A 25,634-nucleotide genomic window follows, 5' to 3' on the forward strand; every position below is an offset into this window, starting at 1 on the left:
AGTAAGTCAGTCTCTCCTCTCTCTCTCTCTCTCTCTCTCTCTCTCTCTCTCTCTCTCTCTCTCTCCTCTCTCTCTCTCTTCTCCTCTCTCTCTCTCTCACTCTCTCTCTTCTCTCTCTTCTCTCTCTGCTCTCTCTCTCTGACACAGGCTGTCTGGGACTATCGTGGATGGAGGTAATCCTTTTCAGGTCCATAACGCGAGGTTGGAGTTGTAGTTATTAGCCGCGATAGCAGCCGCCCCCTGAATACCAAATGACTAAATCGCGTTAACAGCTGTTAACGCAATTTGTGAATTTATCGCACGCGGTAAAGTGCTTGGAAAATGAGGCCCCATGTGTCCTTTTGATGCACAGACTTTATCCTGAATCTTCAAATCAAAATTTGTGCATACATTTGTTTTGAAAATCCCCACACAGATGGGATAGGGCATGCAAAAACCTCACCACACAAAGTTACGTCTGCTCTAACAAGTGTGCGACTTCTGCAGGGGAACCTGCATGCATACATTTTAAATACAAAAAGTATATGCATAAGTTCCAACTCTGCCTCCTGGAATACCTCTCCCCAGTTTGCGTAAAAGTCTGAAGAAATCGAGTTATGTGCACACTTTTATATGCACCGAGCCCCAGGCTGTTTTATATCAGCAATTTATGCACATAAACTGTGTTTTATGCAAGTCAACAGTTTTGAAAATTCAGCCCTTAATAGCATCTGTATTAATTGCCAATTTATTTTGCACATGGGGCTTATGCATGAAAAAAAGACATGTAAATAATTAAAAAAAACAAAAAACAGGCAAAACCCTTCAAAAGTTGGCATTTTGGGTTTTGCATGGTTTTTTGTTTTTTTTTGCACAAACCCTCATTTGAAAAAAAAAAAAATTGCAAGTTTTGCTCATCACAAGCAATAGCAAACTTTTTGTGCATAGTCTGATGTTGCATTGTAAGTTCATGCAAAGCAGATCATTAATAATAAATTTTGCAAGCTCTAGTCTAGCATGAGTCAAAAAGGTCCAAAAACTACTAAAACTGGCATTCGAGAAAACATCCCAACATGTAATAAAGCCTTAACACAACCTATCGCACAGCTTAACACTAAAGCCATGCAATAGGGCTTTGCAAAACAGTGAACCCAGCCCGCCCCTAACTCCTCTTCTTTTTCTGATTTGCATCGCACCATACGTTATGGTGCTATCGCAAGCGTTAAAGGCGTTTTCGCATGCATTAAGGGGTTTTCACATTGGTTAAAGGTGCTTAAAGCATGTGAAAACGCCATAACGCTATTTGATAAATGACTCTGTTAGTCTTAGTAGAAAATGGGTGCATAATTAAACTTTCCCCTGAGTTTTTGTGCTTTCTCCCTTTGCCCGTAACTTGTGTCACCAAGCCCTGAGCCACAATCTCTCCCAAGCTGTGATGCCCTTCTGCTGTGTGCCTGATATTAAAAGATTGTTGGGGGACGGGTGTCTCACCCTCCAGCAATGCAAAGATGCAGGCCCACTTTTGGCATCTTGACATGATTCTAGAGAGCCTTCTTCCCTTGGCAGCGGGAGGGGCCTGACCTTCCTTTCTACTGGCACCACCGTGACCCTGACGTCATCACCTAGCTACAGGTAGCATCATTCAGTGCCGGTAGGAAGAAGATTGCATTGTTCTTGTGATCTCTTTCCTGCAGGCACTAATAACCTTGCTGCAAAGGAAAACCCTCCAGAATCATAAGTCGTCAATCCAGAGGGGAGGCAGGACCAGATCTTCTTAGCGTTGGGTGGAGGAGGTCACTCAACGATTTTTTAAATTGGACCGAATCATGGCTGCCAAGCTCACGGCTTGAGGGAAGATGGCTTTACAATATTGGACTTTTGGTGGGAGAGAAGGAGCTTCATGGTTGGGGAAGAGGGAGATCTCTGATTTTAGATAAGAACATAATGATTAGATTTCACCGGCTATCCCTTCTGCCTAGATTTGATCATGTAAATTAGGTTTCCTGATCTAACTCTTTTCAGATGTCTCACTTTGGTATCTTTGTGTATTTAAGGTCCTAAATTTAGGTTCTCAGCAGGGGCAATTTTTATTTAGGGTCCTACATTTTTAAGGTGAATTTATCTGAGTATTCAGTGGTATTTATCTGGAGACGCTTTCTGCTGAATATCTGGGTTAAAGTTATTTAGATAAAGTTATCTAGATTACTTTAGGTCTGCTATTTTTGCAGACCTACTTGTCCACACAAATTTAGCTGCATAGAGCTTAATATGGCACTTTCCAGCTTAGACATGTAAGCCTGCTCTTGTCGTGCCTGGAGCCCCCTTCGTGTGCTGGCAAAGTAACCCGGACAATGTGAGGATATTTTTAAAGGGCTAGATTTCTGTAGGTAAAAGATGATTTTCTCTACATAAATCTTTTGAAATATGGACTTCTAATGGCAGAACTGTCTCTTTAAAAACCGTGAGAAGTAGCACCTCCTGCTCTCATGCTATTCATTGGCAGTAAAACAAAACTACAAATATAACTTCTCTTATCGGATAGCATGGATGTTATTCAGGAAAGAGTAAGGTGCCTGGGTTGATTTATGCTCTGAGCTGCAGGACATTTATTCAGGCTAGACCTTGTAGGAGGTAAGAGGTGTGTTTGCAGGGGAAGTGATGTGAAAATTGTGGGAGGACACTGAAGCAGATCAGCGTGAAGGTGGGCACATGGGAAATATCTTTTATTCAGTTTGGGGGGAGACTTTGTGGGGTTCAGGAGGGAGGTTTGGGGGTTAGGGGGCAGAAAAAGAAGGGGCAATAGTTTTGAAAATGGAGAACGGGAGGTGAGGAGATTGATCATTGTCCAGCAGTTTTAACATTTTGGAGAGAGGGAAGGTGAGTGCTGGCTGGCCAGAGCATTGATGTGGCTGACCAAAATCAGAGTTAGCCATCTAACTTTCTGCTCTGATCCAACCCTGCCCTGAGCGTACTCAAAATTGAGCAGTTACATAGTGACACGTAGGAAGATACTTTTAGTTGCTCATCCAATACATTTTCAAAATGCTGTGATTATAGCCAGCTACATCCGTACATAGCAACCTCGATCCTTTTGAAAATGAATCCCTAATTGACCATGAAGTAGGCAGCCTTTCGGCTACAGTGGAATTTATTGTGACTGTTCATCGGCTGGATGTCCGGCTGCCTTTTGTGTTCAAATCAATAAAATGTTCGACCCTGCTCAGTAAAATTCAATTTTTCTCCAGCTTACAGATTCTTTTGCATTTTCTAGGCCTGAACACGTTGCCCTCATTAAATGCCATGGATGCCGATATTGCCCTGAATCAAGAAAAACAGAAGAAAGGTACGGACTTTTACATAGTGCATAGCGTATTTTTAGGGTCATGTTTAAGGTCATCCAAAGGTCTTGACACTCAGCTGGGGAAGCCTGTCTTCATATTCCAGACTGCAGAGCTGGGCATTATCATATTTTGAGAAATTCACCACCCACTGAGATCAGGCATTAGACAAATTTATTATCTTTTCACATCAGGTTGAAAAACATGGGGGGGGGGTCCATATTCAGTAGGATGTTTAGGGGACAAGTTATTTGGCTACAGTTAGCCGGATAACTTGTCCTGGATATTCAGTGGGATAAAATGCCCTACTGAATATCCCCGATTTAACATTAGTCGGATGTTCTTTTGAATATCCGGTTATGTTTAAAGCAATCTGATTAATCTTAGCCAAATAACCAGCTATAGTATAAAATAAATAAATAAATAAATGCTAGCCTAAAGCCCCAACCAGCCCCTCTCCTTCCTCCCACCCGAGCCCAAAGACTCACCCTGGCTGGGCTGAGCCTGCCACCTGCTCCCAAAAATGTCCTCTATTGGCTGCTTTACTAAAGATAGAGGCTGGGGTCGGTGATGCCGGCTCCTTACCCCCCCCCCCCCCCCATGGTCCAATTTTTATTTTCAAAACATTCTACCTCAGGGGACCCCCCCTTCCTTCCCACCCCAACCCTAATGCTCCCACCCTTGCTGTACCTCCTATTTCCGTTTTTCTTCAGCCCAGATCACAGTAGCCTCCTACTGTGACCTGGGCCTGATGCCTCTGACATAGCGAAGTAGGGATAAAACACCTTTTGAAGGTCAACTCAAGCGTTGAGTGTGGGGAAAAATGCACATGAAATACGTGTACATGAATTTGCACACACTTTTCCCCCCGCACTCACAGTAAGTGTACCCTGGGGGCAAGCATTAAAGGGGGAGATCATGAACGCACATGCTTTTGATTCTTGTATTGGTACCCGTGCATATGTCTGCATTGTACTCGCACAACCTAGGAATTTTCCAAGCACAATGAGACGTATTTCATGCTGTCTTGTTAAGTCTTTGTCATTTGTTGTGTGTTTTTGAATTTTCTGTGATTGATCGATGTTGATCCTGGTATTCTAATCTGGTCAAGCACCTTGACCCCACCTCTATGCTACTTAAGTTAATTTGTGAGATATGCATGAAAGTTCTAAAAGCTCTATTGTAGGGCCTCACATCCTGTGCTAATTCCTTGATATTCCTTCTAAGTGCAGGAGAAATGCCAAAATACATTGTAAGTCTGCCCAGTACTCTGGCCATCCTACCAATAAAAGCAGTCAATGATCCTTTTGTGAAGGATGTGCTGATCGCTGTGTTTTCTCTTTGTTGCAGCTATGTGGAGAGTCCACGGTATACGCTACAAGTGGACTTCATACAGTACATGGATGAACTTGCCAAGATGATAGATGCAAAGCCCAACTTGCTGTCCATTCTCTTCAAGGATCCAGAGCTAGCCAAAGAGCTATTCTTTGGCCCATGCACACCTTATCAGTATCGCCTGAATGGACCAGGGAAGTGGGAAAAAGCAAGGCAAACTATTCTAACCCAAAGAGACCGGATTATCAAACCCACAAAAACTCGACTCCCGGGTAATGACATCATGGACAGCTCCTCCTCAATGCCATTACTTCTTAAAGTTGTGGCACTCCTGTTTGTCTTGGCTGCAGTTTTCCTCTCTTTCTAGTTATTCAAAATATTTGGCATAGAACATTTTAATATTTTGAAATTAAACTTCCTGCTTCTCTGAATGTGGCACTTTGGATACATCCGGGGACTCTGCAACAAACCCAGAAAGTTATCTTTGATGCACGGATATTTATGGGTCATGGGAAACTGGATAATATCTTACAATTTCAGGGGACAATATCCTCTCACAGATTTTGTTTTTCCTATGTTATTCAGTTCAGAGATGCACTTACTAAACTGCATGTACTTTCACCCAACTACTGCAGAAGCAATCCTAGGGGGTAGGGGAAAGGGTGAAAGATTAGGCAATACACCTACATTTGTATAGTCCAAGCAATGTGTGCTGTTTCTAATGGGAATATAATGTGCAGGGAAAACAGATGCAGTCTCTGGGGGTGATGATCAAAGCAAAGGCCCGTGCACACTGTTCCTTTTATTATTAGTGCGAGCTTTGCAGAGTGCGCACCAACATAAGCAGTTTGCATTATTTTGCATTCCTAGACCATCTCTTCAGTTTTTTTTTAGATCAAGGTATGATAGCCCAAAGATCCTACAATCTGAGCAGGTACCTGAGGCAACAGGAGATAAAGTGGCCTGCCCAAGGTCACACAGGGTGTGAATGAGAGAAGTGGGACTTGAACTCTGGGCTCCCTGGTTCTTAGCTCATCGCACTAACCAGCAGGTCTTGTCTTTTCCTTGCCATGTCGTTACCTTGCCCTGACAGGAGCTGCTAGTCCTGGGAGTGTGGAATAGGAAATAGATCTACTTTATGGGATCTACCAGGTACTTGCGACCTGGACTGGCAACTGTAGGAGACAGGATGTTGGGCTCAATGGACCTTGGTCTGATCCAGCATGGCACTTCTTCCTTGTTTTAATTCGATTAGCAGATATATAAGATAAGTGTACAAGTCTGGTAATATCTGCACATATACCGCTTAAAACAATACTAACATGAGCATGAACGTCCGAACTCTACCCTGGGATACCCCTGTTAGTTTTTATATGTGGCATTGCTTCAGACTTTTGTAAAATACTACTTAGGCGTAGGCATGTACATGCTACTTAGATATGCAACTTCACATTTTACACACCAAAATCTATTGAAAATTAATCCTTTTAAGTGTATGAGGAGGCTTGGGCAAGTTTAGAAGTAAGATCACATTTGGCAGATGAAATATACTTTCTGTTCTCATGTGTGTGTGTCTGGATGCTTGGGAGGGGGTTGGTTTAAATTAATCAAAAATACGAAAGAGAAAAAAAACATTATGCTAAAATTGCAGGATTTAAATAGATGCAACTTTTGTTCAAAAGAGTGAATGGTAGATGTGTTCATAAGCTTAAATGTTTATTATCCGATATAGGAGCTAATTTAAATAATTATATATTGTTAGATTATGTGCACATAAGTCTCCTCTCATTTTATGGTAGGCTTCATTGTTTGTATTAGTTTTATATGTGATAATGATAAATATAACTTTGTTCTTTTGTCATCATACGAGACTTGTATTGTGATAATTGAATAAAGCAACAAGTAGGCGGGTTCTTGCCTTAGATATTGAGTACATGTTATTTCTCAACATGATTTTTCCACTTGTTGAAACTTATTCAAACCTGTTGGATTGTTTCAGAATAAAACATTTTATTTAAGATTGTTCATGGGTATGTGTCTGCCTATTTACATAAGTTTATGTGTGTGCGCAGGTGGCTGTGTCAGGTCTTAGCATTGTCATACCAGAGACAGTTAGATATATTAAAACATTCAAGCACTCCATTTCATGGGGCGGTCTCAACCCCTCTTGTAGTAGCTTATCCCAGAGCAAGACAGACAGAAGTAATATCCCAATTTTCTCATTTACCACAAACTGCTCTGATACAAATTTACACTTTAAATTGCAAACAAGAAAGAGTCCTGGGCAGGACAAGACAAGTGGTAAACAAAATAATTCCTCTCAATTTATAAAGACAGGGATAAGGGTATTAGATTTAGAGGAATAAACAAACACGCAGACAGACACATGAACAGTGATAAATCTAGGCGTAGAGGTGTGTGCGTGCGCATGTGTATTGAAAGGGTAGCTAACCAATATTTAGAAACATAGAAACATAGAAATGACGGCAGAAGAAGACCAAATGGCCCATCCAGTCCTGCCCAGCAAGCTTCCCTCATTTTTTCTCTCATACTTATCTGTTTCTCTTAGCTCTTGGTTCTATTTCCCTTCCACCCCCACCTTTAATGTAGAGAGCAGTGATGGAGCTGTATCCAAGTGAAATATCTAGCTTGATTAGTTAGAGGTAGTAGGGGTAAGTAACCGCCGCAATAAGCAAGCTAACACCCATGCTTATTTGTCTTTACCCAGATTATTTATCAGCCCTTATTGGTTGTTATCTTCTCCCCTGCCGTTGAAGCAGGGAGCTATGCTGGATATGCGTGAGGTATCAGTTTTTTTCTTCTCCCCTGCCGTTGAAGCAGAGAGCTATGCTGGATATGCATCGAAAGTGAAGTAGCCAATTTGTAGGCAATGTGTGTAGGCAATGTGTGTAGGCAATGTGTGTACAATACTAATACTGGAAGCTTGGGTTGAGATTATAGACCTAAACTAAGATCTGTCTGTCTGACAGGTTGAAATTCAAATAACTAGAATTCCTTGCGAAAATTTGGCTGTATAGAATATAATGCTCTTCCAGAAAAATGTCATTTGTCTAACACAACTCAGTTCAAAAACATGCTAAAATCTTATCTGTTCCTTGACGCATTTGGCCCTAGGAATTTCTCCTTTAGACCTAGACTCTTCATTTTACATGAATAGTGCCTGTGATAACTATTTTACTGTTTTGCATAGGTATTTTGGGCAAGAGAGAGAGAGAGTGTCAACTAGTAACTGGAGGGGAGGTTTTGGAGGTGGGTCTAGGGTTTGGGGCAGTTTTACATGCACAGTTAGAGGAACAAACAGCACAGTAGACATCAGTGAAGATTTGATGTGATTTGGAGAGAGGAAAGGTCCCAAACGATGAGATTTGTATATTGTACTCTCGACCTAGTTTGATGCACGCTCTACCTAGCTGCTATGAACCTAGGATGAGAGTACAAGAGCAGGATTTTTATAAAGATGCTGGTCTGCATAACGTGATGGGCCTTTAGAAACAGAAAATCTTTTCATTCCTTGAATGTTCACGTGGTGTGTGATATGCACATATGAATAGTGAGAGGTCCATATAGAGTAAGTCAGCAAACTCAAGCCAGAAGATGATAGAATCTTGTTGCCCTCTTGCGATCCAGACTTGCTCTAATAGCATTGCTGTCAAAACAATGTTGGATACCAACTAGCAACTAGAACGGACTTGGGTTGGGGTCCTACTGGCAGCCACTGTAAACTTTTTAGTATTTAACTAGGCAGGGAACTGTTATCCAGCTAACTTTAGGACTGTGATTTCTCCAACCAGACCTAACTGGGTAAGTTTATCTGGGTAGTGCTAAATGGATAAAAAGCCACCATAGGGGACTTGTTGGCACACGTCTACTTGCCATACCCCTAGTACCACCATAGGGGACTTGCTGGCACATCCCTACCTGCATACCCTAGTACAATGGTTCTCAACCCTGTCCTGGGGACCCCCCCCAGCCAGTCGGGTTTTCAGGATATCCACAATGAATATGCATGAGAGAAAATTTACATACACTGCCTCCATAACATGCAAATTTTCTCTTATGCATATTCATTGTGGATATCCTGAAAACCCCGACTGGCTGGGGGGGGGGGGGGTGTCCCCAGGACAGGGTTGAGAACCACTGCCCTAGTATCACGATAGGGGACTTGCTGGCACATCCCTACCTGCCATACCCCTAGTACCACCATTCCTATTGCTTTGCCTACCTGCTCTGCCATTGCCTAATTATCTGCATGGGAGTTTTGGTGCTTCCATTTTGTTTGCTGTTTGTTTCTTGGTTGTACTTGGGGTGTTTGTTTTTCCCCAGAAAAAAAAAACAGTAAAAAATTAAAAATTCTTAACTTTCCTTCCACCTATTTTCTGGTTTGTTCTAATTCCTCCACAATGATCCCAGCCTGGTTCTCTCACACTTGATTTCTTCTTGGTTTCTAATTCTGGGGTGTTTTGTCCCTTGAAAAAGTATTTCAAAAAAGTAAAACAAAAAAAATAAAGACACAGGTTTCATTAGCATGGCACGGCCCTTGTTCTATAGTTCTTTTTCTCTAACTTGTCATGATCAGGAAGGATGGATTCAGGTGTGTCCACAGCAGGAGTGGTACAGGACATCAGGCCAGAACAGGACAAGGTCATCTGCCTGGCCAGCTCCTTCCTCCTTGGGTTGAGTCCACAGATTCTGGGGGCTGGTGGGACTTTCATGGTATAGTATAAAGCGATGGTCAGGGCAGACAGAAAGTGGAGACAATACTGGAATAAAGACAGGTAGGAACTGGGGATGAGGCTGGAACTGGGGCCAAAGCTTGGAATGGGAGAGAGAATGGACGACAAGGAACTGAAGGCTCACTGGGAGCAGAGGGCCAAAGGAAGGACTGGGCAGGACAAAATGAGTATTGGACAAGACAAGACTAGGACGCCTAAGCAGGTCACAAAGCAATAAGATACTAGAAGGCCCAAAAGTCAAAGCAGGGCAAGAAGACTAAGGAAACTAAAGACCAAGGCAAGAGGGCCAAGGAAGCTGCAGGGCAAGACAGGGTGAGAAGGCCACAAGGGCCACGCAGAAACAAAGCAGGAGGGCCAAAACAAAGAGCCATAGTGACTCAAGATGAGGCACAGAGTTATGAAGAGGCAGGGTTAAATAGGGCTGGCCTTGCTGCGTCGTGGAACATTCTAGGAGCTAGCAAGAGTGCAAGTGAGCATGGCTCAGTGAGGACCTTTGCTGGCAATGGGAGAGGGGGGCCACCACCTAGGAGCCAGGATTGTTATATAACCCTCTACAATCTCCGCCTGGTTCTTCCACGCTGGTTGATTATAGTGATGTTGCTTATCCAAATAAGCCCTCATTGAGAAGGAAAAAATACAGACACAACAGAAAAATTGCTCAAGATGAACCAATTTTGATGTTCTGAATGTAGTAACAGTTAATCAGGAAATGGAACAGCCTGAGGTCAGCTGAAGCATATCAGAAAAAAGGTTTATAAATAAAGAAACCCTCATCACTTTCCAGGAAAACCACACTGATTAGAAAAAAATACATTTAGAGGTCCTGCATCTGATAAGTCTCCTACAGAAAGCCCATTTCACAAGAAAATCAAAATCCCACCCAACATCTAGGTCAAGTTCAAGCAGGGAATGTAAATAAAACATTTAAAAAAATTGATTTCTATCACGAGTCCTGTTCTTGTACTGAATCCGACAATTGTCAATGTGCTTCAGCAGAATGACTGCCATCGCCCATGCTACTCCGCCTTGTTGATATCTCACTCAATGCTACACCTTGGGAGTCTTTGTATCACTCCACCTCGCTTCCATGTCTAGACGTTACACCTTTGAGTTCTCTTTGCCCCTGTGCCTTGCTGTGGTAGCCCAGACCTTAGACCTTGAATTGTTCTTGCCAGTCTGGAGGTTGCCATGCACCTCTCATGTTGTTTTGGTGTTTTGAAGTCATTCTTTGTGTGGCTTGGCCCCTTTATCAGTGCCTGCTTTGAGGTTCTCTCTGCCATCTTTTCTGCTTCATTCCCTCTTCATGGGGCCTTTGAAGGAGCTGATGCTACTTTTGGTGCCAGTTTGCCACTCGTGATGCCATCAAGGGTTCATGTCACTCTTGCTGGTGTCTTCTTTAGGAGCCTTGGAGAGTTCTTCCTGCTTCTTTGTTCCCTTACAGTGACTTAGAGCTCCCGCCAATGCTGGTACTCCTTTCCCTTTATTTCGAGTCCTAGGCAATTCATGCCAATTTCTACAGTCCTTCTAGGTACCTTGAAGTTCTTTCCCCCTTCTGATAATTTCTTCCACATGTTCTGAAACAAATGTTCCAAATGAGGGAAGATGGCCATGTGGAGAAGCCAGCCTACTCCCCGTACCTTTGGTTTCTTGATTGGTTTCTCCATGCTATATGGCTCCTAACAGAAGGGAAAGGTCTGGATTTACCCTCCTGAAATCCTGTACCTTGAGGGGCAGTCTTTTTTTACATCCTTCGTTTCTCCTGCTATCATGGGAGGTGTCCCTATTGAGAGTGCCAGACTCTCAGGGGGGAGGAGAGGTTTCTCTCAGACCCCGAGTTCAAGCTCTCCTGCTAGCACTCAGATACAACGTTCCCTTGTCAATTGCTGCAGGGGTTCTAGAAGGGTGGAATTATTAGAAAATTCTTTGTTTTCTGACTTTTCCCAAGATTATGGGTGAACCTCCTATAATGTCTTTAAAAAGATTTTTTTTTTGACATCTTGAAGTTGTCTGCCGATGCTTTCCCATCTATAAGGCTGTTTTCCTTCCTATATCTTCACACTCTAATCCATCTTCTTTTAATGTTCTCAATTTCTTACAACATCTGGTTACAAAATTGAGTTTGCTACTTTGTTTCCTTTGTAATAGAGGCTGACTTGAATAAGGTCATGTCCTATTATTTTTCACAATCGTAATGCTGATTTTCATGGCCAGAAGGTCCATATTTTACTCGATTTATCAAGAATTACTCAGGAATGAAGAAGTGGGTTTCTTATGCTTAGACAGGAGATGCAAGTAATAGGGGCTTCCTTTATGCTATATTACCCTTGTAAATGTCGTTAAATTTCATTCTGATAATTATATCTTCTTTTCCTCAAGCAGCTAAGATCATTTATCAATGTAAGAAAGAACTTGACATCATCTCCAGTTTCCATAATAGAACATTAGGCTTGATTTGGGTGTGATAGATATATATATTGGACTCCAGAAGTGATATATGCTGAAATACTTCCCCCATTGGCTTTAATTGCAAACAAAAAATAAATCAATTTTTTTTGTCGTGAAACTAAAGAGATGAATTGGATCCCCACGAAATGAAATGTAATTTTTTTCTCTTGTACATTCCTATTATTAGCCAGGTAGACTTGGGAAAGCCATTGCTTATCTCTAGATGTTAGCAACAAAAGATCTACTGTTTGGGATCTGCTGGGTACTTGTGACCTAAACTGGTCACTGTAACAGATGGGATCCTGGCTTCAATGAACTTTGGCCTGAAAGAATAAATAACCATCCACCCTACTCATGATTTTATAAACGTCTATTATTTATTTCCTCTGATGATTTGTTTCTTCTCTAAAGTTGAAGAGCCCTAACCTGTTTAGCCTTTCATCATAAAGGAGCAATTCTATCTACTTTAGCATTTTGTTGCCCTTCTCTGTACTTATCCCCAAGAGCAAGCAACAGGAAACAGATCTACTTCTTGGCATTTCTCATAGGTTGGGTCACATGCTTGACCTTGTCTTTGTAAATGCCTCAATTTTATCTGTTCATGCCATCAATCTGGCATTTAAGGTAGCTGCCTGGCCCTACCATGCTTTAATCACCTTTTGCCTCACTTGCAGAGTTGTTGATATTTTTGAACCCTCGAGAAACTCCTGTTTGAAAAGAGGGCATATTGTTATTGAGCAATTTTGTGAACGTTTAGCCTCTGCCTTGGATGGGCAACATCAATATAATCTGAACATTGCTCTTATGTGGGAATCTACTCCAGATAATGTTGAGAAAGCAATAGTAACTTGTAATTTATCTATGTTTAGGTACTTGTAACTTGGACTGGCCACTGTTGGAGACAGGATACTGGGCTTGATGGACCCTTGATCTGACCCAGTATGGCATATCTTATGTTCTTATATCTTCTTTGAACTCCTCTTTGTCCTCTGAACCCTTGTAGTGTTGGTATTTTTAAGGGCACCAAAGTCATCATTGCACCTTTTTTGACAAATAGGATAAACCTGCCTTTGAGTGTAGGTACTGTTCCTGGGGCATTGAAACAGGCCTTGGTGAAACTTAAAGAAATCTGGCCTTAGCTATCATACTACCAACTTATTTTTTCATTGCTAAGATTACCAAAGCCTTGGTTTTATAGCAATTGAATGAAGTTTTTGCAGGCTAATCAAGATTTTGATCAGTTTCAATTTGGGTTTAGAATGTTGCTCAATACTGAAATCTTTTTACTTTCTAGCTTAGAAACAAATCAGAAGAGGACTTTAAGGTGGTGAAAGATATGTCATTGTCATGCTTGACATCTCAAATGGTTTTAACATACAGAACACCACATCCTTTTATATTATCTGTGTGATTTTGGACATGGCCCTTAAATGGTTCTAATCATATCGTATGGAGCGACAGCAACAAATGAGGATCAATGGTAACTGTTTGTGCAGGAGTTCCATGAGGATCAGCATTGTTGACTAGTCAAGATTTATTTATTTATGTCTCCAATTTGTAAGCTCTTGGCTGGGTTGGATATAGATTGTATGAAGAAAGGCATAAAGAACTGGGAACTATGTGTTCTACCTGGGTAGAAACAATAACCCTAGAGGGTCATTTACTAAGCATTTTTCCCATAGACACAAAATGGGAGATAACCTTTAGTAACTAGACCCCCTAGTGCATCTACTTATGGAGTAAGCCACTCTCTAACAGCTGATAAGCAGCTTGTGCTGAACTTAACCAAAACAGAAATAATAGTTTTACAATGCTCAGGCTCAGATATTATTCCCTTGTCTTTATTGGTTGAAAACATTTTACTGTCAATGGTCATACGGGCAAGATTCAAATTTGTCTTTCAGAAAATCAAAGCTGCAGTGAGATCATGCTTTTTCAAGCTACGTTTTCTCCACGATATTAAACCCCATTTGACTCCTCAGATTTTTGATCAGTTGTCAAGTCCTTAGGATTACCATTGTTGAATTACTGTAACTCTCTTTATATTGGGTTGCCTGTCTTGGCTATTAGAGTGTTGCAGCTTCCATAAACTGCTGCGTGACTGATTTCAAGGTGCAGTATTAGGGAGCCTATCATTCCTGTTCTGTGTGACTTACATGGGTTACCAGTTCTCTGGTGGGTAAAATACAGAGCTACAATATTAAACCCGAATTTTAGAAAGCCTGTGTGCATAAAATTCAGGGGGTAATGCACATAGCTGGGCTGTGCGTGCACCAAGCGCATTTTAGAAATGGCCCAGCCACACGTGTATCTCTCGGTACGTGCAGCAGTGCCAGGCCATCAAAAAAGGGTTGCTGGGGGCCGACTGGGACAGCGGCCATTATGTCTTGTCCTGGGGAAGCACTTGCCAGGAGCAGTAAGTATTAAAACAAAAAAATTTGGCTAGCTAGGTAGGGGTTAGGGTTGAGGGGGGAAAAGGTAGGAAGGGTAGTTAGGGGGATAGGGAATTGGGAAAACCCCACTCATGTCACCCTGTCTATTTTTTAAAAAATTCCCCTATTGCGCAAGGGAGAGGCCTCTTGATCACACATGCGTCTGTGGACATTAAAATCTGGTGCCTGTTCATGTGCCGGGAACTGCACGCAAATGGACGCCCGCACACCTTTTACTGCAGAGTAGGGATGTGAATCGTGTCCTCGATCGTCTTAACGATCGATTTCGGCTGGGAGGGGGAGGGAATCGTATTGTTGCCGTTTGGGGGGGTAAAATATCGTGAAAAATCGTGAAAAATCTAAAAATCTAAAAATCGCAAAACCGGCACATTAAAACCCCCTAAAACCCACCCCCGACCCTTTAAATTAAATCCCCCACCCTCCCGAACCCCCCCCAAATGACTTAAATAACCTGCGGGTCCAGCGGCGGTCCGGAACGGCAGCGGTCCGGAACGGGCTCCTGCTCCTCAATCTTGTTGTCTTCAGCCGGCGCCATTTTCCAAAATGGCGGCGAAAAATGGCGGCGGCCATAGACGAACATGATTGGACGGCAGGAGGTCCTTCCGGACCCCCGCTGGACTTTTGGCAAGTCTCGTGGGGGTCAGGAGGCCCCCCACAAGCTGGCCAAAAGTTCCTGGAGGTCCAGCGGGGGTCAGGGAGCGATTTCCCGCCGCGAATCGTTTTCGTACGGAAAATGGCGCCGGCAGGAGATCGACTGCAGGAGGTCGTTCAGCGAGGCGCCGGAACCCTCGCTGAACGACCTCCTGCAGTCGATCTCCTGCCGGCGCCATTTTCCGTACGAAAACGATTCGCGGCGGGAAATCGCTCCCTGACCCCCGCTGGACCTCCAGGAACTTTTGGCCAGCTTGTGGGGGGCCTCCTGACCCCCACGAGACTTGCCAAAAGTCCAGCGGGGGTCCGGAAGGACCTCCTGCCGTCCAATCGTGTTCGTCTATGGCCGCCGCCATTTTTCGCCGCCATTTTGGAAAATGGCGCCGGCTGAAGACACAAGATTGAGGAGCAGGAGCCCGTTCCGGACCGCTGCCGTTCCGGACCGCCGCTGGACCCGCAGGTTATTTAACTCATTTGGGGGGGGGTTCGGGAGGGTGGGGGATTTAATTTAAAGGGTCGGGGGTGGGTTTTAGGGGGTTTTAGTGTGCCGGCTCACGATTCTAACGATTTATAACGATAAATCGTTAGAATCTCTATTGTATTGTGTTCCATAACGGTTTAAGACGATATTAAAATTATCGTCCGATAATTTTAATCGTCCTAAAACGATTCACATCCCTACTGCAGAGATTGCTCAGTCTGGATTCCTTTCCACGGCTAAAGGCAATGCTTCATTTGTACAATCCAAACTACACACGTCAATCTTCACAGAGGGGACTTCTTGTTCCTTTACTTCTGGCTTATTTGGTTGAGACTAGAGCAGGACATTTTCCGTGACTGTCAAACGTAAGCATTCTGGTAAAAAGTTCCAAAAATTGGAGCAAACTGTTCAAAGATTTTTAAGTCAATGTTAAAGATTTATTTGTTTCAGCAAGCATTCTGTGGATTTTGTATTTTTGTTTTCTGCTGAATAGTTTTCAATGTTTTTTTTTTTCTTGTTTTGAATACTAAGGACCAGAGATGTGCATCAGGTGTCCGATCGTTTTCGCTTTTGGGTTTGTGTGGCCGCGGGAAAATCTTGTTTTCTCGTGGATCGGCACTTTTTTCGTCAAAAATCGTTTTTCGGCTTAGTGCGCACTAACAGGGGTTAGTGTGCACTAACTCCCATTAGCAGGCATTAACAAAAATAAAAAGTAACAAAAATTAATGTGTTTTTTTTTTTTGTTAGTGTGTGCTAATGAGAGTTGGGAGTATGGAGGACTGAGTGTATAGGGGGTAGGTGGATGTTGATGATAAGAGAGAGAGAGTGTGTGGGGGGGGAATGTAAGCACGAGGGGGAGAGGAGATGTGTGCGCACGCGCAGAGGACAGGTGTGTGTCAGGGGAAATTCTTTGCACTTTCTCCCCTTAAGTCCCCTCCCACTGCTCAGCCCCCGTCACTCTCCCACTTCTCCCAGCTCCTGGATTATCCCACTTCCCTCTCCTAGCACCATCCCCCCTTTTCTCACTCCTCCCCACCCACCTCTGGCTGCGAGGTCCTCTTCCAGTTCTGCTGTAAGTGCTTTCCCTCGGTTTTATTTTCTTTTTGTGCTGGCGGGGTCTGAGAATCCCCATCATCAGTGACTCCAATGTTTTTCTCATTGAGTCTTTGTGCTGGTGAGGCCCAGGAATCTGCACCAGCTCTTCTGGGCGAGGTCATTGGGTCGCACATGCACAGACACGAAATGATTACCCGGAGCACCTAGTATTCTCACAATAGAGGAGACAAAATTTTAATGAGGCATGTTTGATTTCAGCAGCAGGTGACTAACAAATGCTTAACATAAATAAATAGTTCTTATGCAGACAGGATTTGAGATTTTGAAATCTTTTGGGCATGGTGCATACATAGTCTATCGAATCTCCTCTGGCTCGGCCACCAAGGTCACCCCTTAAAATTGTTTCCTTCACTAGCAGATACCATTTTACATCCTAAGGAGTCCGTACAAAGCCTAGAGGTTCAACTTGACCAAACCCTCACAATGGTATCCCCATATCTTGGAAGTGAAAAGGTCCTCCTTCATGTAACTGCATCAGACCCGCCAACTTGCAATTTTCTTGATAAACGCAATTGTGCTACTGTAATCTTGGCTGTAATTCCCTACACAATGGCATCTCCCAATACAGTGCAAAGTGCCTCCAGTTCCTACAAAGTACTGCCAGGAGAAGTTTGCTGGGTGCAAAAGCAACCGATTACACAGTCTATTTTATATCAACTGCACTGGCTCACAGTAGAAAGCAGGATAAAATTTAACTCTGTCCTTTTCTTCAAATGCTTGAATAAAGAGACCCCTGAAATCTTCTCTCATTTTCTCTCCCTTACACTTCTTCACGGGAACTCTCTCCTGCTGGAAGGGTTCTTCTTTCCTGTCTTCCGTTGACTGCCACCCGATTGTCCTGCACGAGAGACTCTCTGCTTGTAGCTACTCCACAGCAAAGATTTGGATCACTGTGTGCCTGGAACCATGCTACCTCAAGTTCAGGAAACAGCTATTCAGCTAGGCCTTCCCCCAAGACCCACATCTTCAGCTCAGCTTCCTGAACTCTCAACAAGGAACTGTTTTATACACAACAGGGAAGGCACTAGTGTGACATCAGCACTCCTCCACCAACAAACCTCTCCAGGAGGGAGATGGTGCAGGTCCTGGGGACCTCTGGAAAGCGTGGATGATGCAAAAGTTCTACAAGCTCCCCCCAAGATACCTCACAGGGCACTCCCTTTCATATCCGGCGCCAACATGATGTCAGCAGTCCTCCCATCAATGAACTTCCTCTAGGAGAGGGACGGTGCAGAACCTCCGAAAAACGTGGATGGTACAAAGTTCTGTAAATTCCACTTTCTGCTGAATCAACATCTATTGGATTAATGGAACAAAGAGAGAAGTGAACATTTTACCTTCCACTATTACATCACTACCAGTCAGAGGAGCCATGGATTTTCATCTCCAATGTCCAAGTGCCCCCTTGGTGGGTAATCTTAGTGGAGAAGCAGAGATCTCTTAGTCCGGTGAAGCGTAATGCCTTGAAATTATTTCTACCCAATGTGAATATAGAGGGGAACTTTTCACTTGAAATGGGTCCCGGGGAATGTAGTTTGAGCCTATTAGAAGGCGATCAAGGAGGACAACCAGCCCCGAGCTCTCCTCCTATTATTCTCCCATTGAGTGAGCATCAAATGAGAATCCCGTCTCCACCTACAAATGGTGAAGGCGGAGTTAAAGAAATTCTGCTGTGGAGGAGGGAGGTTTGGATATCCTAGCTCCATTTGAGAGTTCTGTTCTTTGCAAGACATAATTACCACCAGAGGGACCTTACTATTTGTGTTCTAGAATCCATCAAGCATTTAGTTTTGATGCAATACTTCAAGAATAGGAACCCGATGTTTTGTGGTCGGATGTTGCTAGGGAGACCTAGTTGAGAAGGAGAGCTTTTTTCAGCTTAAGCAGTGGAACCTCACTGGGTGCAACCTCTCAAAGATTTCCCTGTAAGTGGACCTTGGTATATCAGGGTCTGAAAAGATAAACTTCTCAGGGAACATTTCTTAATGATGAGGTAACTGGGGCCATTTATTTTTGTATTCTGCTTGGACTGGTGCTATCCTTCTTTTGGCTTTCATTATTTAATTTCTTTGTGTTTTCTCCTGAGTTTTGGATGGGGACTTGAGATGTAGTATAAATCACATTCTATTTGTGAAATGTTTCCTTTATAATCCATCTGATTTGGATTTCATTTTTTTTTATTATTAAATGTTAAACAAGTACAGGGACACATCTGGTTCTTGCAGCTATTCAGAAATGGGTTTTCCTACGCTGGATCCCATTGCTATGTCTATTGCAAATGCTGATTTGAATGTTAAGCTGCTCAAATACTTCTGCTCATTTAAAATTTATTGCGATCTGCCTTGAGACCAGGTGGAAGAGGTAAATGCTCATAAATAAATATCCCCTCTCAAAAATAGAAAGCTGTGTTCCCTGGAGAACGCCACATTTCCCTTACACGGTGTGCATGTCTGCTCGAGCCCCAGTCCTCACCTCCCTTCCTCATACCGCAGCCCTCCCCTCGCCAGTCTTAATTCCACCCATCAGCAGAATGGGTTGAGAGGCCTCCCCCGTCTTACCCTCCCTGCCCCCAGCCTCAAGCTGTCTCGTTTCTGGGGTGTGGGAAATCCTTTCAGAAGCTCTGAGGGGCCCATGTAATTAGCCGCCCCTGAGTCTGCCACAGGCTTTTATTTCTATTTTAGCTCGGGATTTTCGGTGCTTTCCTTACTTAGCTATGTAATATACGTTCTAGCAGTGAAACCCCCTCCCCGCTATACTTAGCAGAGGTGCATGCATATCCCATGCGAAAGAAGGCATCGGCTATTCTCCAGCAAGTTATGAGCTAAGTTATGCCTTCTTTATGAGCATCAAGTTTATTTTGAAAACATTAAAAAAAAAAATAAATTATATATATATATTAAATGGATTAGTTCAGCAATAAGCAGTGGTCATTCCCTAAGTCAATTTAACTAATAGCAGTGTTTGGACTTCTACTCCAGGAACTTGTCCAAAGTGTTTTAAACCCAGCTGCGCTAACTGCCTTAACCACGTACTCTGTCAATGAATTCCAGAGTTTAATTGTGCTTTCAGTGAAAAATAAATGTTTCTCGTTTGTTTTAAATGTGCTACTTGCTAGCTTCATGGATTGCCCCTTAGTTCTTATGTTGTCTGAAAGAGTAAATAACCGATTCACATTTATCTGTTCTAGACCTCTCATGATTTTAAACACCTCTATCATATTCCCCCTCAGCCATCTCTTCTCCAAGCTGAACAGCCCTAAATTCTTTAGTCTTTCCTCATGGGAGAGTCACTCCATCCCCTTTATCATTTTGATTGACCTTCTCTAGTGCAACTATATCTTTTTTAAGATGCAGTGAGCAGAATTACTCAGGGTGCAATCTCACCATGGAGCGATATGGAGGCATTATAGCATGCTCTGTTTTATTCATCATTCCTAACATTGGGGCCAATGCAGTAAATGTGGGCACTGAGTGTTCAGCGCCTGCTTTTCTAACACACGCCCAGGCATCTCTACTGGGGGCGCCATGCAATATTTAAATTAGGGGGGGGGTGTCACAGTGCCAAGGAGACGCTAAGGTTGATTGCGCGCCCCAGTACCTCCTTGGCGGTGGGTTGAGAAAACAGACGCTGAATTTATTGGCGTCCGTTTTTCTAACTGGCGCACAGTCAGAGGTTCAGAAAACAGATGCTCGTTAACTGAGCGTCCATTTCCCTAATCTTCGACACTTTTGTTCCTGTGACTTAATATCACCCTTTATTAACTTGGAGGATGTACAGTAAAGCAGTATTTTCTGCTTTTCTATAAACTTGAGTGTAAAAATGTGCAGATTATTTTTGCATGTGGGGTGAATAACTAACAGTCTCATCAACATGCATTTGCATGTGATGAGCGCCATTAGTTCTGCAGCATGTTGAACGTGCTAATTCCCTTTTAGCATAAGGGGCTTGGATACACCTCTAAAATGTGAGTCCAACTGCTGGTTAGCTCGGCTGAGCGCACTGTTTTGCATCGGCCCCATTCTGTTTGCTTTTTTGACCGCTGCTGGACACTGAGCCAATGTTCTACTACAAAGCCTAATCTTTTTCCGGGTGGTAACTCCTAGTTTAGAACCTAAGTTCATGAAACTATAACGTGGGTTATTTTTCCCTATATGCATCACCTTGCACTTATCCACATTAAATTTCGTCTGCCATTTTGATGCCCAGTTTTCCAGTCTCACAAGGTCTTCCTGCAATTTATCACAATCTGCTTGTGATTTAACAACCCTAAATAATTTTGTGTCATCTGCAAGTTTAATTGCCTCACTCATGCCCCTTTCCAGAACATTTATAAATATATTAAAAAGCACAGGTCTAAGTATAGATCCCACTGACCACTTAATTCTACTCTATTTCCAATCTTTTAGCCAAGTTGCAATCCACAAAAAGACATTGCCTCTCATCCCATGACATTTTAGTTCTGTTAGGAGTATCTCATGGGGGACTTTGTAAAAACACCTTCTGAAAATCCAAATACACAAAATCTACTAGCTCATCTTTATCTACATGTTTATTAACTCCTTCAAAAAATACCCCAGGGCAATTTTATAAAAGCTCATGTACATGCATAGAACCTTTTTGTTTTGTGCATGTAAATGCTTTTGAAGACCAGGTCCATAAAATGTTAGAGGAATTTATGTGGCTGTCTGGGCTCCTGGCAGGAGGGTTTATGACACCATGAAATCTTGTTGATCAATCAACTAGAGCACTGATTGGTTGTTGAGACACCTAAGGCTTGATAGACTTACCAACAATAGGAGCCACAATCTCTGGAACCGCTGACTTTTCACTGACTCCTAGAAGCAGCAAACGCATTTACAAAGATCCACACAAGCACATATGCAAATACACACCCAGGTTAACATACTCTCAAACACTAAGTCAAGTATAGAACCCATACAAGGAGAAACACTCAAGCACAACCGTGATGTTTCCCTTCATTCATTCACTGGAGAATGATGACTTCCGGTCAGGAATAGTTCTAAAGGGTGCGTACCTGCATCTTTTCTTATAACAAAACCAGGCACAAATGAAAATCAGTCTGACAATCAGAGTTCACACATTAGAGAGTACGCTCTCCTTGCTTCCAGGGCACCACTGTCCCTGTTCTAGCACGGGATCCCTTATTCCTAGTCCATCTATAAAATATCACCTGCTCAGGATGGGGAGCTCTCCAGTACTCACCGTCGCGTGACCCTTGGCCTTCCCCAGGCTTGGCTGATTTAAGCTCCTTTGTTCACCCTTCCTGGGTTACTCTTCTTGGGCTCTCCCTTCAGCAGCAGCGGTGCAGGCTTTGCTCTCCGGTGACTACTTGCAGGCTGACCTTTTATCCTGCTTTGTTACTGATGCCTGTCAGCTGGCCCTGGCCAGGAGAGGCTCCTGTCCCACCAGGTTTTCTGGCCAGCCTTTGCTGAATCATGCTTACTACAGGATTTCTCCCTAAGCACAGATCCACGCTTCACTCCTGCCAACACTTTCCTTCAGTGCAGAGTCTACGGGCCATAAATAACAGTGTCCACAGAAGAGTCTTGTTTTGAACAAATGCTGGTGTAAAGAATTGAAAAGCTTTGATGAGGCAACTTCTGCTGAAAAGAAAGGAGGTCTGTAGCCAAGAATTAGCATAAACATTTAAGATCTTGCATATAGGGTACTAATTTACATATATTAAGACAGGCACTCAGAAATACAGCTAAATGGTGTGCATATAAACTCTCATTTTATAGAAGGACTCCGTTTGTTTCAGCTTGCATCACAGCTGGATTTACGATTTTGGCTCCCGCAGGCCGAGTACCGACTCACAGCCCTAAAAAAATTGGAAGCAGACTCGTCTTTGGTTTGCATTGGTGCCTTCAAAATCTGGCATATAAGCGGTTACCTATTTTTCCTAAATCTGGGCTTGCTTTAAATATAATAATGTTCGACTGATGAAAGGCTGCTATCTGTCTTGTCTGTCTTAAGAGAGCTAGAAAATGAAAATGTAATAAACCAGCAAGGAGAAATAAAGTCAGAAATGCTGATGTAATGGCTCCCTGCAATTTTCCTGCTCTTCACGGAGCTCACAGTCAGATTGTGAAACCGCAAGCTCCATCTCAAATGGAAACTGCAGCTGGCGCACAAAGTTACCTGCTGAGGAGATTTAAAAGCAACATCTTCGTGCACACTTTCACTTCCCAGTCCCCTAATTCTGACCAGCCTTTTCTGTGCTCCTAACTGCACCGGGGGCGTGGATGGGGCAATAATCAAACTGCATTGTTTCATTCATTAATATTCTATATCCCTCCTGTAAAACATATAAAACATTTGATTATTACCCCTCTTTCCCCAAGACCGTACATCGTCCCCTGGGCAGTACGTACAGGAATACTCTGCTCTACCTTTAGGTTGCTCACCATGGGCTGCTGAAATAGGGAGAAGTAATTTTAGTAACATTCATGATACAGCAGGATCTCCTCCCTTGGAATTTATTGTCTCCTTTCCTAGTATTTCATTTGTTTTCACATCAGTCCTTGGTAAGGAGACAGGGGGGCTTTCTGGGCTCACTGTAGCTTGCTAAGGAACAGTTTATTTGTAGATTCCCTGGCATGAGACATGCATAAAGCTGATTAAAGATCTATGAAACAATAATGCACATATTTACATTAGCCCTTTCAGTTACATATAGATAAGTGCCCTGATAAACTGCTTCTGAAAATATCACATCATGTGACGAACTGCAACCGAATCCTGAGTCTTTCTGTAGAATGGAACCTGCCGGGAAGGGAATTTCCTCCATTGAGCAGAGACTAGAAAATGTTATGCTGACAAAACAACAACTAGCCTGTGACAGTATGTAAATTAACTTCTCTTTCGACAAACATTAATACAAGTTGATTTCTTTGCTTTATAGTACTAAAAGTGTATTTATAGATGTCAATATTCAGGTGACTGTCATTGGGTAGTTCCCCAGACAACTTTTATCTGCATATCCATCCTAAATGTGGCCAGGCTGAATATCTGGTTTAAAGTTACCCGGGCAAAGATGTGTGGGTTAACAATAGGATAGTGATTTGTCCAACTAGAGTTATCCAGGTAAATTTGTTCAGGCACAGTGCTGCCCAGACAAAGTGAAATCATCCCTGGGAAATCCCCCAGCACCATCTCTTTGTACCTGGGATCATTTTGAATGGACAATTTATCCAGACGAAATTTAATCAGAAATGAAAGAAAATTTTTAAGCCACTACAAACTACAAAAGTTAGCCAGACCAAGCCTTTGAATATTGATGTCCCAGTAACATACTAATATAGCATGTTAGGGAAAATAAAGGTACCAATTGACCCACCCTATTTACCTGTTTCTTCCCATCTGCGATAGTCGAGCTAAGCACTAGCTTTGATGTTCAGATCAGTATCCATAACTCCATTTTGGATTTGGCATTGCAATCAGCAGGAGGGAAACCAGCTTTCTTCTGCCAGTTAGTTAAGGCTGGCCTTTGGGCAGGGCAAGCTGGGCAGTCACCTGGAATGCCATGAGATGAGGAGTGATTTGGGTGCTGCCAGCAAAATCCATTTGGGTGTTCAGTTGGTAGACTGGGCAGCAGTGATCTTAGTCTCTCCAAGGTCTGATGAATCAGGTCTGCCTCTATATCTCCCCTGTCACGTGCACAGCTGGCAGGAGGAGTGGTGCTAAAATAGTGCATTGGCTTCTTCTACTATGCTAGCAAGTCTTGTAATATGAACCATGAGATTATGGGATCTCATAACTCAAACCCTAAGACTGGCTCTGTGCATCAGAAAAAGCTGATGCGCTATTAAGTGTCACTAATGCTAAAGCTCTTCCTGGCTACATATGCAGGGGGGTGCAAAGAAGAGCTGGAGATACAACCACAGGAATGCAGGGGAGAAGATTGAAACAGGAGAACAGAGAAGATTTACATTATATGGAGTAATGGGGGAGAGGGCAACTCTACATGGAGTGGTAGAGGGATAGGGAGAGGATGGTGGGGGAAAGAAGGAAGGAGACTGTAAATGGAGTGGGTCAGGGGACGGGAAGGATGACTTGAGATGGGACTATGAAGTGAGAGAGAGGATCCAGGATAAAGGGATGGGACTCAGGATAGGGAAGGAGGAAAATGGAGAGAGATGACCACAAATAGAGAGGGAAAGGACTGAGATTGTTTGAACAGAGAGGGAGAGAGTACTGCATTTGGGTGGAGAGAAGACTGAGAGTATACAGGGATCAAAGCTGGAGCAGACCAAATCTGGGGACGAAAGGGGCAGAGAGAGAGAGATAAAGAACACAAAGATGGAGGAAGCAAAAGAAGAAATAATGAAGAGGGAGAAAGGACCAGTTACTGGAACCATGGGAGAGGGTGAGCCTCAGAGAACGATCTTCAGTGGGTAAGGGTAGAAGAGGCAGAAGAAAATAGATGAGGACTGGGGATTGGATAAATTCAGAGAATGGAAAAGGGGGAGTAGAGAGTGGGTAAAAGACAGGGGGAAACAGGCAAGGGCTTGGAGCGTGGCCACACTGACTTCGTTACTGGGTGCCTCCAGAGACCTTCTTGCCGCAGAACTAAAAAAGGAGGGTGCGATCTGCACGCATGCAGCTAGAGAGAGCTGCGGAAGAGGCAAGATGGTGGCATCCACACCATAGGCACCTAATGCCATTGGACAATGTCTTCACCGCCAGTATCCCAGTGGCAGGTTCAAGGCCCAGCAGCGTTGGGGGTGAGTTTGGCTGGACGTGGGTCTCCCTGTGACCAGCCAGAATGTAACAGCTAAGAACAAAGCATCTGCACTCTATCATTATTAATTTAAAAAAATCATGAAATAACAAGAAATGTATTTTAATATTGAAAAACTTGGTAACCAACCTTTCACCGTGTCATAAACCATTCCGTGTTATATTGAGCCACATTGTATTAGGTCTACAGTGAATCTGGAGATCACTGATGGGGAGATGAAGAGCTGAGGAGGGCAATGAAAAGTAGAGGTAGGGAAGTGAAAAGCTGGGGCAGTAATAACTAAAGAGCAAGTAGGAATGGGTGAAAATTAGCAATGAG

The 25,634-nt window shown here is 43.2% G+C and overlaps 1 protein-coding gene and 1 long non-coding RNA gene across 4 annotated transcripts in view; one reads left to right on the forward strand and one right to left on the reverse strand.

The window, feature by feature from the left end:
• Positions 1–6,675, forward strand: part of LOC115100450 (dimethylaniline monooxygenase [N-oxide-forming] 5-like) — a 42,630-nt gene extending 35,955 nt beyond the window's left edge. Inside the window, exons 8-9 of the mRNA XM_029618922.1 lie at positions 3,251–3,321; positions 4,666–6,675. Coding sequence (XP_029474782.1) covers positions 3,251–3,321; positions 4,666–5,019 — 425 coding nt within the window. The 3' untranslated portion in view covers positions 5,020–6,675. The remainder of the gene's footprint in view (positions 1–3,250; positions 3,322–4,665) is intronic.
• LOC115100451 lies at positions 835–24,165 on the reverse strand. 3 transcript variants are annotated; one of them, XR_003859071.1, is made up of 6 exons: positions 23,922–24,165; positions 21,776–22,173; positions 21,340–21,387; positions 17,697–17,848; positions 16,477–16,703; positions 835–3,297 (listed from the first exon to the last, which is right to left on the reverse strand). It is a non-coding gene; the product is annotated as an uncharacterized LOC115100451 (long non-coding RNA). The 3 variants fall into 3 exon arrangements; XR_003859070.1 differs by having other exon boundaries at positions 16,477–16,695; positions 23,922–24,163; XR_003859072.1 differs by lacking the exon at positions 21,340–21,387 and having other exon boundaries at positions 16,477–16,695; positions 23,922–24,160.
• Between the last annotated feature and the right edge of the window lie 1,469 nt (positions 24,166–25,634).

This window comes from Rhinatrema bivittatum, chromosome 10 (assembly GCF_901001135.1).
Source record: "Rhinatrema bivittatum chromosome 10, aRhiBiv1.1, whole genome shotgun sequence".
NCBI classification, from domain to species: domain Eukaryota; kingdom Metazoa; phylum Chordata; class Amphibia; order Gymnophiona; family Rhinatrematidae; genus Rhinatrema; species Rhinatrema bivittatum.